Below are 15,276 nucleotides of genomic sequence, written 5' to 3'. Positions count from 1 at the left end.
GTGCTGTCGCTCTGGGACACCTTGCAGGTCTGACTCAGCGGCTTCAGCTGCCAGTCTGAGGTTCCACCTGCAGGCAGCTCCTGGGCCCCGGGCAGGGGACAGACGCCCAGCTCCGCGCAGAACCCTTGCTCAGGCCTGAGAGGAATCTGGCCTCGGCCCCTTGGTTTGTTGCAGCCGCGGGAAAAGACAAAAACAAATCCCTGGGCGGTGAGACAGGGCCAATAGGCCAATGGGAACGGAGCGTGCAGACGCCCCTCCCTGCAGGGTCCCCGGAGCAGCCTCTGAGCACTGCTGAGGGAGTCCTTCCCGTCCCCCAAAGAAACACAAAAGACCCCAGGCGTCTGCTGGTGGCGGATTCTGCTCCGTTTCACCTACATGAACTCCATGCCAAGGTTTTACCTGTGACTTCGCGGGGCAGCCTGGACGCACGGGAGCCTTCCGCGGGTCACCTGGGCGGGCCGAGAGAGGGAGGGAGGTTCCGGGAAGCGAGGGCGGGCCCTGCTCTGAGGGCCCCGCCCCCCGCCCCTCCTCCCGCCCCCCCGACTCCCCGCAGTGCTCTGCCGGCCTCCGGCCTCCGAGGATGTGAATCCAGGGACAGGGTGACCGCGCGGGGCGCGGGGAGGCGACTTTCCTCTCTGCGTCCCCGCGCTCGCTCGGGCCGATGTTTCTGTTTAGGTCCCCTGGCCCACGGGGGCGTGGGGGAGTAAGGGGGGGACCGGTCCCCCCAAATGGCCGGGGAGCACTCCGCAGAGAGTCGGGGTCACCGCAGGGCGGTCCCCAACTCGCCCGCGCGCGCGCGGCGCCCCGAGGCTCGGATCCCACGCGCCCACGCGCCCCAGCCTGGGCGCACGAGGCCCCCTCGCCGTCTGCAGAGCCCGGGAGCGGGGTGACGGCCGCCGAAGCCCCTTCCAGGCGCCCCCTTCTTGCTGGCGCCCAGCCAGCGGCCGCTTGGGCAGGCAGCGCGCGCCCCGGGGACGGGGCGGGGTGAGGCGGGGCCCGCCCCCCCCCCCCACCTCTGCGCACCGGACGGGGCGCGGCCCGAGCGGACTCGCTGCCGGCGGGACCCTGGAGTAAACCCGGAGCCGAGCCTGAGCGCCCCTGCCGGGCGTGGACAGCGGCCCCCCGGACCCCCAGCGGGGCCACCGCGGACGCCTGGCGCTGCCCGCAGACCCGGCCACCCTGGCTGTCGCCGCGCCGGGCCCCGCGCGCCGCGCCCTGCGCTGACCGTCCGGCCGCCGCCCTGCCATGGCGGTGCCCCAGGTGCGTCCCCCTCTCCCCGCCCGCCCGCGGCAGGGCAGCGTCCCGGCCCCTCCTGCGCCTCTTCCCCTCCCTGGGGCCAAGGGGGCTAAGAAGGGCGCGCCCGGACACCCCCATCTCTTCCTTAACTCTTTGGATGGCCTTGGGCCTCGGTTTACCTGGTGGTTACATGGGGCTGGAAACCACTTCTTGTTGAGATGATTGTGGGGGGCTTGGGAGGTAAAGCGGGGGACACCCGGCGCTGCTCAGGGGCGATTTCTGACTCTGTGCTCAGGAGGGACCCTTGGCCAACGCACAGACCGCTAGCGGTGCTGGGGATTTTAGCCAGGATTAGCCAGCAGCTGACGGCCTGCGTGTAGATAGTCTTTGGGTTTGGTTTGGTTTGGGCCCGCTGTTGCTGGGGTAGCTCCAGATAGTGCCCAGGGTGCTGCTGAGGGGTCCCTGCATGCAGAAGATTCTCCCCACACAGACCACGTCCTCCTGCTCACGAGCTACTTCCCTAGTCCAGAGGGTTTAGTTCTTCATAGAAAACTGTCACTTGAAGCCCCCTTGTTGGTGGTACAGCATCTAGTCCTGGGCCATGCCCATTTTACAGAGGGGAACATGGAGGCCACGGGAAGCCAGATACGGAGCTAACTAAGCAGGGGCAGAGCCGGGGGCCGTCCCCCAGTTCCCGGTCACTTTACTTAGCTTACAGCTATTCACAACAGCACGCACAGAACTGGCTGTCTCCAGACCCACGGTGGAGGCCCCAGGGTGCCAGCGAGAACTGGGTCTGGGCGTTTCTGTGAAATCGCCGCTTGAGTTTCTCTCTAAGCACAGCTGTCTCTTCTTTTGGCATCCAGGGCTCCAGGGCCCGTGTATCCTGGGGCTGATTTTTTTTTTTTTTTGTTTCCAGCTCAAGGAACCGCCTTGAGAGGAGCTAGGAGTCGTGACCCACAGGTCTGTTAGCCAGGGAACTGCAGGTCACTTACCAATGGCATTTTCCTACGTGCTTCCAAGGGCCTGGGAGGTTGGGGGGTGTGCCGAGACGGGGCTCCCTTCCAGAGCACCCCCTTACAGGCAAACATTCTCTCGTGCTTACGTGTGCACATGCGTGTTCTCCAGACCCTCGCTGGGGATTCTCCCTTCCGAAGCCTGCGTCATCGCACGCTGCTGGCAGTTTGCTGTGCTTCCCTGGCCCCGAGGGACGTGCCTTTGACTGGCTGCCCGGCCGGGCGCCTCGGGGTGTCTCTGGGCATCTCTGGGCGGCAGCAGGCCAGCTGGCCACGTCTGTGAGCACTGGAGCCTCCCCAAGGTCTGCCGGGGCCACAGCCCCAGTGCCTGAGGCTCAGCTCTGGGGGGCACCGGGAGGGTCTCCACAAGGCCCCGGGCACTCCTGGGGAGCCCGCCCTTCACAGACACCTGCCTGCCAAGACCCCAGCTGGACGCTGCTGAGTGGGGTCCAGCCGCCGGGGAGCGCAGTGAACGGGGCGGGGGCTCTGGAGGCTGCTGTGGGGGGCTCAGTCCGAGGGCAGAGCTGCTGGGGGCTGGGCTTGCCTTGCTCACGGAGTCCCAGTCCCAAGCACTGCAGCACTACGCCCCCAGCACTCACTCCGGGCTGCTGCCCAGGATCGCCGGGGTCCTGTGCCCCGCCGAGCACCGCTTGTGAGGCCGAGAGCTGAGAGTAGTGGTCTCAACCTCGGGCCCCCACACTGGTGCCGAGGGGCAGAGATTCCCCACCAGCCCACCAGAAAGGGGTTGCTTGCTGCTGAGCAGGGGAGTCCTGACACCTGGGCCGCTGCCCACAGGAGTCCCAGGTGGGCGTCCCAGGTGGGCATCACAGATGGAGAGCCCCGGGACAGGGGTCCCAGGTAGGAGTCCCAGGTGTGAAGTCCCAAGTGGGCGTCCCAGGTGAGGGTCCCAGGTGAGGGTCCTAGGTGAGGGTCCCAGGTGGGCGTCCCAGGTGAGCGTCCCAGGTGGGCGTCCCAGGTGGGCATCCCAGGTGAGGGTCCCAGGTGAGGGTCCCAGGTGGGCGTCCCAGGTGAGGGTCCCAGGTGAGGGTCCTAGGTGAGGGTCCCAGGTGGGCGTCCCAGGTGAGCGTCCCAGGTGGGCGTCCCAGGTGAGGGTCCCAGGTGAGGGTCCCAGGTGAGCGTCCCAGGTGGGCGTCCCAGGTGGGCGTCCCAGGTGAGCGTCCCAGGTGGGCGTCCCAGGTGAGGGTCCCAGATGGGTGTCCCAGGTGGGCGTCCCAGGTGAGCGTCCCAGGTGGGCGTCCCAGGTGAGGGTCCCAGATGGGTGTCCTAGGTGAGCGTCCCAGGTGAGCGTCCCAGGTGGGCATCCCAGGTGAGGGTCCCAGGTGAGCGTCCCAGGTGGGCGTCCCAGGTGGGCGTCCCAGGTGGGTGTCCCAGGTGGCGTCCCAGGTGAGGGTCCCAGGTGAGCATTCCAGGTGGGGGTCCCAGGTGGGCGTCCCAGGTGAGCGTCCCAGGTGGGCATCCCAGATGGGGGTCCCAGGTGAGCGTCCCAGGTGGGCGTCCCAGGTGGGGAGTTGAGGTCTGGGCTGCTCCCACACGCCTACAGCTGGACACAGAGGCACTGTGTGGACAGGACGCGTGTAGTGAAGGCCTGGACGCTGCTGGGCACCTTGCCGTGTGCCACCCCTCTGCGGCCCGCCCAGGGCAGTGCCACCCTCTGTCCAAGGGTGCCGCGTCTCCCCCGATGGGCAGTGAGGGGGCACGAGGCAGGGTCCGCTGACCTGCTCCCGTAGCCCAGGCCGGACTGTGGTGGGGGTGGCAGGGGTCTTCCAGCCACGGGCCTCGGGGGCCTCTGAGCCCGCAGAGAGGCCGCCGGCCACTGGCCAGCCTGGACCGTCCTGGCCCTCTGCGGCCTCGGCGGGCCTGCCCGACGGGCCCCCGATCCACAGTGGAGCACTCACGCTCTTCTCTCCCTCCCTGCAGAGGTGCGGCGGGACCCCCGTGGCTTCCACCCTCCGGGACTGCATGATGGTCAGCGGCTCGGTGATGCTCGTGGCCGGGACTCTCTGCTTCGCTTGGTGGAGTGAGGCGGACGCCGGGGCCCAGCCGGGGCTGCCGGCCCCACCCATGGTGGCCCCCGAGCCCGAGCCCCCCAGCCCCCTGCTCAGGTCCCTCAGCTTCCTCTGCTGCGGGGCCGGCGGGCTGCTGGTGCTCGGGGGCCTGCTGTGGTCCGTGGAGGCCGGCCGCCACCCCCCGCCCCGCTGGGGCCCGTACCACCTCTCCCGAGACCTGTACCGCCTCGCGGTGGAGAAGCAGAGTGACAGGTCAGCGGGCAGGTCCGGGCGGAGGCTCTCGGTGACCCTCCCTGGGCTAGAATGACCCCTGCCCTGGGAGGCCGGGCAGGGGGTCTGGAGGTGCCTGTTGAGGCTGACTTGACACACCAGAGTACGAATCGCTGTCAGAGGTGGCCATAGTCTGATGAAGACACAGGGAAACCCAGGAAGACATCGTGGAGGAGGCGGCAGCTGGGCTCCGCATAGTAGGAGAGAGCAGTGTTGGGGCTGAGAGCACCAGCACAGGAGTCGGACCCGCCGGGGCGCTCCCCTGGTTCTGTCTCTGTCTAAACGGATAGTCAAGACGGATAGTCAAGACCCCACGGCCCCAACCAGCTCTTAGCCTGCTAATCAGAATGGGAATAACAAGCACAGCAGGGGTCCGATAGGTCGCCTGGGCTGTGGCTGGAGCCCCCCGCCCCCCGCCCAGCACCACCCGGGTGTGGTCAATACCGCCTCCTGAGCCCCGCACTGCTGGCCTGTGGGCCCGGACTCCCCCAGAGGACTTGGAGCAGGACTTGAATAAAATCTTTTTTTTTTTTTTTTGCTTTTTGGGTCACACCCGGCGATGCTCAGGGGTTACTCCTGGCTCTGCACTCAGGAATTACTCCTGGCGGTGCTTGGGGGACCATATGGGATGCCGGGGATCGAACCCGGGTTGGCCATGTGCAAGGCAAACGCCCTACCCGCTGTGCTATCACTCCGGCCCCTCTTTTTTTTTTTTTTTTTTTTTAATGTGCGCATGGCGGGCAGAGAGCTAGTGCAGCAGGGAGGGCGCTTGCCTTGCTCGCGGACAATGCAGGTTCAACCCCCGGCACCCCAGATGGTTCCCTGAGCACTGAGCCTGGAGTCACCCCTGAGCACTGCTGGGTGTGGCCCTCAAACAGACAAAGTAAATGAGTGAGAGCCACAGGAGCAGACGTCGGGGTAACACCCCACGCTCCCTCTCCTGAGAGGGGGGAGGGGTTGGCTGTGACTGAGGCCCATGGCAGGCCCCGAGGCCCCGCCTCCTCCAGGGCAGGAGGGAGGGACAGTGAGAAAGAAAGACAAGTCAGGGGGCTCGTCTGTCTCCTCCTCCCAGAAGCCAGCTGCTCCCGCTGCGTGTCACAGTGGTCGCTGGCGCCAGGCCAGGACCCGGACTCGGGGCCAGAGCCCGACCGGGGCGTGTGTTGTCTGTACACAGGACTGTGTTGACCCAGCAGAGCCCGGGCTGCGGGTGGGGCCCTGGGCCTGTTCCCAGCGGGCCGGGGCGGTGGCCGGCTCGAGCTGCAGGATGCCACAGACAGCAGGCCCGGGACTCCTGGTGGGAGGCTGCGTCTGCTTCCGTTCCTCAGTTCCCGGCCCTCCCGACCCAGCCACTGCGCGCTCAGCCTTGAGCCCCCTGCAGCGACCACTGAGCTCTCCTGCCTCTCCGCCTCTGGCTTTCTGGGAGACAAAGGCTTCCCAAGGCTGACGGCTTGGGCGGGTCCAGACCCATCTTGGGACCTCAGTTTCCCTGTTTGCACTGCCTTAGTGCACCTCCCCCTGGTCAACCGGTCACCTACGATGTGCTGGGCACTGCTGTCCGCTGCACGGGGCCACAGCTGGTGCGGGGGGGAAGGTGACTCTGGAGTGTGGGTCCCTGGCGGGGCTGTCAACACACCTGGGGGTCCTGGGAGGCTCCCAGCCCCGGGGGGCGAGGCCCAGAGGGCGTGAGGAGGCCCTGACCGGCTGTGTGGACCTGAGCCCGCGAGCTGGGCTCTCTCGGGCCCCTGTCCTGGCAGCTGGCCCCGGGACGGCAGGAGAGGCGTGAGGTGGGGGCTGCCCCCTCAAGGCTCACGCACAGGCCCACTCTCGCTGCTCTCGCTGTTACCCGTGCTGTGTGCGGTGCAGTCTTAGCTCCTGAGTGGGTCCGAGGTCTGTGCACAGAACCAGCCCTTGGGGCTGGAGCGATAGCACAGCGGGTAGGGCGTTTGCCTTGTACTCGGCCGACCTGGGTTCGATTCCCGGCATCCCATATGGTCCCCTGAGCACTGCCAGGAGTAATTCCTGAGTGCAGAGCCAGGAGTGACCCCTGTGCATCGCTGGGTGTGACCCAAAAGGAAAAAAAAAAAAGAACCAGACTGTTTTACAGATGAGAAGGCTGAGGTGTGCTGCGGGGTCTGGCGGGGAGGTGCTAAGAGGAGCCATCTTGGCTCGGCTCTTTTTTTTTTTAAATCTGGGGGTCACTCCCAGCGCCGTGCTTCCCGGCCACTCCCCGTGGTGCTCGGATGGACTGTGTGACGCTGGGGCTCAGCCCCCGGCTTCCTCCCTGCAGAGCACACGCTCCTGTTCTTTGATCTAGAACTCCTGGGCCTCCCCCTCTTTTTTAAAAAAAATTTTTTTGGCTGGGGAGTACTCCTGTTTTGGTGCTCGGGGGACCTCATGTGGTGCCGGGGATCGATCGTGGGGTCTGGCCTGGGAAGCTGCGCCCCAGCCCCCTGGCTGTCTCCTGGCGGTCTGCTCTGATCTGTGTGACTGTCTCGTGGTAGTCGTCGTGGGGGCGGATCGGGAGGAACAGACACACCCCACACGGGGGAAAGGGGAGCTTAAAGGCAAACAGTTCCGCTGCCCCTTTCCTCCCCTGTGGGGGTGGGGACGCTGGCCCCACCGGGCTCCCAGCAGTGGGGCGAACCCTGGCCTTGGCGGAGCTCCCGGGGGACCCAGCAGGGACCCCCAGAGGAAACCCACCCCTCTGCCCCCTGCTATGTGCCATCGTCCCCCTGCCTGGGGTCCACGCTCCCCCCTGCTAGACCCTGAGCGTGGAGGAGGAGGAGGGGCACTGACCGCGGAGGTGGCCCGGGCACCCCGAGCCCAGCCCTCTGAGCAAACTTCCTGCTGAGGCCGCCTCTCAGCATCTGGCCATGTCCGCCAGCTGTCCCCTGCCCGTGGCCCCCGGCCTGCCCAGCTGATTCATGCCCGCGGGGCGTCGAGGGGCGTGGCTGGGCAGAGGGCCTGGCGCTCCCCCGTGCCCCTCCCGGGCTCCCTCTGGGCGCTGCCCCCCCAGCTGCGGGCGAGTCTGTGGGGCCCTGACCTGCCCCTAGTTTGCCCTCTCGGGAAGGACCCCCCTGTGACCCCAAAAAGCTAAAAGTAAATCGATGAATAAAAATATTTGGGCCAGGACGTGCAGTTTATTGGGGGGCAGGTGGTGCTCCCAGGCAGTGCTCAGTCGACCTGCAGCCCGCCACGACTCTCGGCCACACCAACCCCACAGCTCAGTGGGCCAAGGGACACTCCCGTCAGGCCCGGCACCCCCAGGGATCAGCCCCGGGCCCCGGGTCATGCGCTGGGGGACCACAGGGTGCCGGGGCTCGAACTCAGGTCAGGTGCCCTGACCACTGGGCTACCCCCGCCGCGGCATGATGCCTGACCCCCCTCACACACTCTCCGGGGTGTGCTGGGGGCTCGCCCTTGCCCTGCTAACAGCCTCTCTTCTCCCTCCTCGTAGGACCCCAGAGCTGGGCGCAGACCCCTCAGACGAGGAGGCCCTTCACGGCCCACCGACCGGAGGGTCCCGGTGCCCCCCTGCTTACCCTGCGGAGGAAGCCCTGCTGGGCAGCCAGCCCCCCAGCCCTCCGCCCAGCTACCAGAGCGCGCTGGCCGCAGAGGCCGGGCACGGGGGTCGCCACTGCTGGCCGCCTGGGAGCGCGGCACGGGGCTTAGGGGCGCCCCCGCCCGGAGTCTGACGCAAGTAACCCGCATGCAGCGCAGAGCTGGTGCCTGGGGACGCGCCCCGGTCTTTTGCTCCTGCACCTGTTTCCAGCAAGCAGCTCAGACGGAGACTCTGGGGCTGGGCCGCAGCTCTGCAGGGGGCACCTCTCTGTCTTTGTCTCTCTGTCTCTGTCTCTGTCTCTCTGTCTCTGTCTCTCTGTCTCCCTGTCTCTGTCTCTCTGTCTCTGTCTTTCTCTCTCTCTCCCTTCCCTCTCTCCCTCCCCCTCCCCCTTTTCTCTCTCTCCCTCTCTCTGTCTGTCTCTGTCTCTGTCTCTGTCTCTGTCTCTCTCTCCCCCTGGGGACCAGCAAAGCTAAGCAATTGACAAATGAAGCCATTTCATCGTCTCCTGTGACTGATTCTGGGTAGTCCGGCCTGCAGGGGGTTGGGGCTGTGGGTTCAGAGGTGCCGTGCTGGCCTTGGTGCTGACCAGCAGAGGGGAAAGTGGGGCCCAAAGGCGGGACCCCACCCTACCCACCTATTCCAGCTGAGCAAGTGACCTCAGGCCACTGAACCGGATTCTGCCTCAGTTTCCTCATCTGTAAAACGGGGCCCAGGCACTGCCACGGCAGCAATCCTGTTTTGGAGGAGCAGCCCTGTTGGAGGAAGCAAGGCAACTTCACCTCCGTGGGCCCCTCTGGCTCAGCGCTCAATGCCAAGTGCTCAGTGCTTAGTGCTGAGCGCCCAGTGTTCAATGCCCAGTGCTGAGTGCCCAGTGCTCAGTGCCCCACGGGGTAGGTAAATGCTGGTGTCAGCCCAGGGCAGCTGCCTCTTAGGGAGGAAGACGTCAGACTTGGCAGTGGGGGAGCCCCTCCTCCAGGCTCTGCAGACCTCCGCCCTGCTCCTAGGGGGGAGCCCACCCGCTTCTGGGGGGCCAGAGCCACCTGCCTGCTGGCCAGTCAGGCTCTGTGCCCAGGGGCCTCCCCACTCCAGCTCAGCGAGGAGGGAAAGGTCAGCCCAGAGAGGTCCAGAACGGTCTCAGGGCCACACAGCAAGCAAGGGCTCAAGCTCCTGGGCTCCACAGCAGGGTCAGGGGTCTCTGGTCGTCTGGGCCTCCCCGTCTCCCACCCAAGGCTGCGGGAGCATGTCCCTCCCTCCACCAGGTGCCCACACAGCTGGCGCAGAGTCGCGAGAGTTGGGACGGAGCCAGTGTGGCCCCTGGGCTGGCTCCCGGTGGGGCCGACCAGGAGCCCCCTCCCGGCTCCTCCCAGTGCAGACCCTCAGGGGGAACTTGTCGACTCCTCGGGACTCGAACCCTGAGATTTTTCCAGCCTGTCTGAGTGAGCCCCTGCGGGGCGGGGCCGTGCAGCTGACCCTGAGCCGCCGCCTCCTCCTCCCACCACCTGTGTCCCCCTGGGGTCTCTCCGGATGCTCCCCTGCAGCCCACCCTCCCCCCGCTGTCCCTGAGGCCATCCTGGCCCCCTGCCCGCCACATCCCCCCTTCGCCCCGCTGAAAAGTGAGGCTCAACCCTCCACAGTCTGGCCCGGGGGTCAGAGCCGCAGCTGAGGGGCTGGAGAGCGCATGGGGACCCCAGAGGGATCCTGCGCCTCCTGAGAGGACGGTGGGCTTGTTGACACCCCCACCCCAAAGACCCCCTTGCACCCAGACTGGGGTGGGCGTTTCTAGAGGCTGTAGGGGGTGAGAAGGGGGCTCAGGACCAGCCTCTGCAGTTGCTGCAGTGTTGGAGTTCTTCCCTGGGGGGGGTGGTCTGCACCCTCCCCCCGTGAGACTTGGGGGTCACAGCTCCCCCCGTGAGACTTGGGGGTCACAGCTCCCCCCGTGAGACTTGGGGGTCACAGCTCTCCGGGGCCCACAGGAGACCCCACAGAGAGTTTTCCAGGCCCTCCGGGGCCGGGGTGTCCCCCCCGGACCTGCTGTTTGCTGTCCCCTCCATCCGTGGTTGGATCTGGGGCAACACCAGACAGTGCATGAGAATCTCAGGACATGGGCAAAGTGCAGGGGTGCGACTGGGGCAGGAGGAGCCCGGTCAGGGCCGCACCCAGCGGCCAGGCTCCTTGGATGCACCCGGAAGGTGTTCCAGCTGAGGAGACACCGAGAACAGACACGACCTATGACGGACCGTGGATGCACCGCGGTGAGCGGGCAGCGGACTCAGACCGTGTTTCTGGGCCCCTTCACTGTGGGCCACAGTGGACATCGAGAGTCCGAGCGTGGACAGCACAGAGAGGAGCCGTGCCCATACTGTCGGCCTTCAGACAGGCGAGAAAGCGGGCAAAGGGGTCACCAATTCCCTGGGAAGGGGAACCCTGGTGGAGGCTTCCCCTGCCTGGCTGGGCGTGCGTTGCCATGGCGACTGTAAGCCGGCACCCGCGGGGGCGTGGTCTATTATGCAAATATATTGCCGGGAGCAGCTTCCTGGCCGCGTCCTGGGTCCTGGCTCCCCATCTCGGATTTTCTTGACTCTGGTCATTCTTCAGCTCACTTCAACGAAGAGCTTCAGTCTTGACGGTTCTTGCCCTTTGAGGCGTTGGAAGTCGATAACATATTAACAATCTTTCTGCAGAAACGCAGCGGCCATCAGTTAGTTGTTCATAGCAGATTTCCAAGGGGCTCTCTCAAGAGCACTTTCCAGGACCTAACTAAAGGGAGCTAGAGAGCGAGAGCAGAGGGTTTTCTGGGTGGAGTGTGTGTGTATGTGTGTGGGAGGGGTTGCTGGAACTACTCTCGACTCAGTGCTCGGAGGTTGCTCCCAGCAGTGCTCTGAGGACCAAGCAGTGCTGGGAGTCAAACTCGCTCAGTCAGTGGAGCTTTCTCTCTCTCTCTGAGGGCCTGAAGGCGGCTAACTCCCCCACCTCACATCTAGGCTCTTTGGACGTCACGCTTCCCCGGCTGTTCTATGCCGTGTGTGTAGGGGACCAGGAGGTGCCTGTCCTGAGCCCGCTGGCCGGCTGCCCGCAGCGGCTCCCTGCCTCTCTCCCACTGGCACGTGCCAAGGCCAAGAGGGAGCCTCGCGGGGGGTCTCGGTCAGTGTCTGTGAATGACTGAGTGAACACTGGCTCTTCCTGTTGAACTGGGGACCCTCTGCCACCTGTCGACCTTGGGACTTTATGGAGCGCCCCCGTCAGAACCTGGGGGTCCACTTAGCAGTCCACTCGCTCCCTGCATCTCCTCTCCTGTCCGTGCCTTACCCTTCCCACCTTGGTGGAGAGGTAGGCTTGAGCCCTGCCTTGCCTCTGACTACAGTGTGCTCTCGAGGGGGTCTCATAAACACACACACAAATGCATACATGCATACAGACATGCATGCACATGCACACACACGCATATGTGCACACACATGCATATACTCACACACATGCATGCGCACACATATATACACGCACACATGTGCATACAGATATGCATGCACACACATGCATACCCGCACACACATGCATACCCGCACACACATGCATACATGCACACACATGCATGCACACGCATACAGGCATGCATGCACATGCATACACACATACATGCACACACGCATAACTCACACATGCATGCACACATGCACACATGCACATACATGTATGCACACATGCATGAACACATGCCTGCACACATGCATTATCACACATATGCATATACACATGATATATACACACATGCATTCACACACATATACATACACGCACACTCATGCATACACACATGCATACACATATGCCCAGCTGCTCGACCCCCATTCTGAGGACGCATTCTGGGCAGGTGAGTTAATGAGTTGCAGGTGTGACTCAGTTTTGCCTGCAGGGCAGGTGGAGGCAGAGGCCAGGAGAGACGCTTTCTGCTGTTTTCTTGTCAGTGTGTCCAGGGCCCAAACAGAGGCACCCCCGGGCAGTGACTATTTTGGGGTCCCCAGTGCCAGGTGGCTGAGCCAGGGCCAGAGAAGGCAGGTCCCCTCTACCTTGGTGGCTTTGCCATGGGCTGGGGATGCTGAGGCCCGCGGCAGGCCCAGTGCGCCCCAGGACGCTGGTCTGACATGCGGCACCCCCTCCCCCGCACCCATGCCCTGGTATGCTTCCTGGTCTCCCTCCTGGCCTCACGGCAGGCTCCGCCGCCCCCTTGCAGCCCCCGTCTTGTGCAGCGCCTGACCTCAAAGCTGGCCTTGCCTCCTCTCCTGGGTCACTTCTCTCACCCGCTGGGGTGGCCGGTGACTCCACCCCAGAGCTCTCGGCCTCAGGCCTGATGGAAATTCCCAGGCAGAGATTCCCTTCCCTCCCACCCCCTAACTCCCCCCTCTGAGCTCAGGGATCACTCCCGGCCATGCTCAGGAGACCTACTGGGGTGCTGGGACTTGAACCCGGGGCCAGCATCTGTAAGGCAAGTGGCGTCTCCACTGGACTAGCCCTGCGGCCACCCGCCCGTCCTGAGAGTGCCCCTTTGGCTCTTCCTCCCCCGGGTTCCCGCTGCGGTTTGGCAGAAACTCAAGCCGCCCCCACCCCCTGCTCCATCCAGCCTCACCCTGGGGCTGGATGGTTATTGCCCCGTGAATGAGATAAAGAGAAACAGGCCCGTGGCCGACCCCTACGCTGTCCTTCACAGCTGTCACCGTCAGCAACCCAGAACCACGGGCCCATGGCCTTGGCTGTGCCCGCTGAACGGGTGTGTTCCCCAAAAGGTGGGACCCTGGAGCTCATTGTCCTGCAGAGAGCACGACCTGGGAACTGGCTTGGAGACAGGTTCTGCTCTTTGCAGTTTGGGTGACCTTGGGCCGCCGGGCTGGCGTCCAGGAGCCTCAGTTTCTGCTTCCATAGAATGGGTGTGATCTGCGCCCCCCCCCCAGGAGCCCGTGGTCCTTCCAGCGGGAAACTCGTGTTTAGCGCGCCCCCTGCTGGCTGACTCCTCAAACGCCCGGCGAGCCGTCGTCGGGGCGCAGGGACGCAGGGAACCCGCACTCCAGCAGGGCGCCGAGGGGACCGCGCGCGAGTGGCGCGCTGGGGGTGCGGGTTGCTCCACCTAGGCACTGCCTGCTGTCTGAGAGAAGACAGGGACGGAGGCTGGGTCCTGCAAGGGAAAGAGGCTCGGGCGCCGGCTGGTCCATCTCTGGGGCCCCTGAGCTCCATCCTCCGCTGAGACACCCCCCCCCCCACCGTGTCAATCATTCCAGACTTCAGAGCATCTCCCGGTCCTCCCCTCCCCTTACCGCACCCCTCAACATCAAACACTCTGGTGGTAACGTAATTTTTTCTTTTATTAAAGAACTTTGATCTACAGTGTTACTGATGGTTGAGTTTGTGACAGGTAATGTCCTTATTGATCGCTGAGCTTGTGACATGTGATGTTCTAGCACCGACGGCACCCCCAGCTGCCGGGGCCCCAGGTCCCCTCCCCTCCCGTTACACCCTTTCCTCGTCTTCTTCCTTGCCCCCTCGGTTTCTTTCCTTCTCTGTCCTTCCCCTCCCGCTGCTCTGGGGTCGGGGTCATACAGACATCTGCCCATTACTACGTTGCATTTCATCGTCCGGTTATTCTCATCGATAAGCCAGACCATCCTGCCCCCTCCTCCTCCTGGCTTGCTCCGCTGAATGGAACAGCCCCCGGGGCCAGTCAGGGTGCAGTTACATGCATGATTTCACGTGCAAGCCCCAAGACTCGAGTGCATGGGGCTGGAGCCATAGAACAGCAGGTAGGCACTTGCCTTGCACCTGGATGACCCAGACTCAACCACCAGCCTCTGATAGGGTCCCTGACACTGCCGGGGTCCTTTCTGAGCACAGAGTTAGGCGTGAACTGCACGAGCATGGCCAGTGTGGCCCCCAAAACAAAACACAACACAACACAACAAAACAAAAAATAAAACCCAAAGAAGAGCAGAGCTGCTGCCCCAAATCCACGGCAGGACCCGAGCTGGGTGTCGCAGACGTGCTCAACCCTCACCTGAGCCCCTCGGCCACTCTACCTGGGAGGGACCCCCAGGCTCTCTTCTGGGGGGCTTCCTACAAAATGTCAAGGGCTGCCCAGACAGATCTGGGGGTGGGGGGGAGGGGAAACCGGAAAGAGCTGTGGGCAGTCTGGCCAGCTGCGGGCCTGGACCTGGGTGGGGGAGCAGGTGACTCCCCAGGGTTGGGGGGCCTTAAACCTTGAACCTGGCACCAGAGAACGCCAGCAGCCTCTGTCAGAGGCCGTCCTCTTCCTGGCATCCTGGGGAGACTCTGATCTCCATCAGCCCAGCCCCAACTGCCGGAATCCAGGACCGGGACCCCCAGTACCCCAATCCCACGAGCTGCTGTTCTCAGGGCTGAGGCACCTCTGAGTGGCCCAGGGCCGGGGCGCCTGCCTCAAGCACGGGACCCCAATTGCCATCCCAAAGCTGCCACGTGTGAGCCACGCCCTGAGCAAGAGCAGCCCAGGCTGAGCCCCCACACCCGCGCCCACGTCACTCCTGTGCGTCCTCGTTCTCAAGGGGGGCCGGGGCCCCTGCCTCTCGGGGCTCAGGCCTGTGAAGCACTTCGAGCAGGGCCCAGCACGCAGCCCCTGTTTGGTAAACCTGGTTCCTCCGCCCTGCTTGGGTGATGATGACCTTGAGACTTAGAATTCTGCAGGATTTCAAACCGGGAAATTTCAGTCTGGCACCCGGACCCCCGTGGCCACGTTCCCCTGTCCCTGGCCGCAGCGTTGTCTGCTGCTTCCCCGGGCCGGCAGGTGTGGGGTGTCCTGTCCACCCAGCTCAGCCCCCACGGGCTAATGAGCTGATGTCAGAGCTTTGGCCGGGGCCCAGCCCGTCACCTCCCCGCCCCTCCCTCCCTCCCTCGCTCACACACACACTCCCGGGCCCCGAGGGAAGGTGAGAGGCAGCAGAGGTGGGGTGAGGTGGGGCCAGCTGAGCAGAGCAGAACTCGGGCCTGGGGGACCCGGTCTGCAGGGACTCAGCTGGTCCTGCCGCCTTCCCGGGAGCCCCGGGTCCAGCCATCCTGGACGCTGTTCTCTGTCCCCCCAAGTCCTGCCTGATGTGAGCCAGGGCGGGGCTGGCACCTCCCGGGCACAGCAGGAGCTGGCCGGGCCGCC

The 15,276-nt window shown here is 64.7% G+C and overlaps 1 protein-coding gene across 1 annotated transcript; it reads left to right on the top strand.

The window, feature by feature from the left end:
* The first annotated feature begins 574 nt into the window (after nucleotides 1-574).
* Nucleotides 575-8,597, top strand: TMEM61 (transmembrane protein 61). Its single transcript, XM_055140043.1, has 3 exons — nucleotides 575-1,260; nucleotides 4,191-4,531; nucleotides 8,007-8,597. Exons 1-3 carry the CDS (start codon nucleotides 1,246-1,248, stop codon nucleotides 8,242-8,244), a joined length of 594 nt encoding a protein of 197 aa, XP_054996018.1. The 5' UTR covers nucleotides 575-1,245; the 3' UTR covers nucleotides 8,245-8,597.
* The last annotated feature ends 6,679 nt before the right edge of the window (nucleotides 8,598-15,276 follow it).

The sequence above is a fragment of the Sorex araneus genome, chromosome 5 (assembly GCF_027595985.1).
Source record: "Sorex araneus isolate mSorAra2 chromosome 5, mSorAra2.pri, whole genome shotgun sequence".
In the NCBI taxonomy this organism is placed as follows: Eukaryota; Metazoa; Chordata; class Mammalia; order Eulipotyphla; family Soricidae; genus Sorex; species Sorex araneus.
This window is presented reverse-complemented; position numbering and strand designations above follow the sequence as displayed.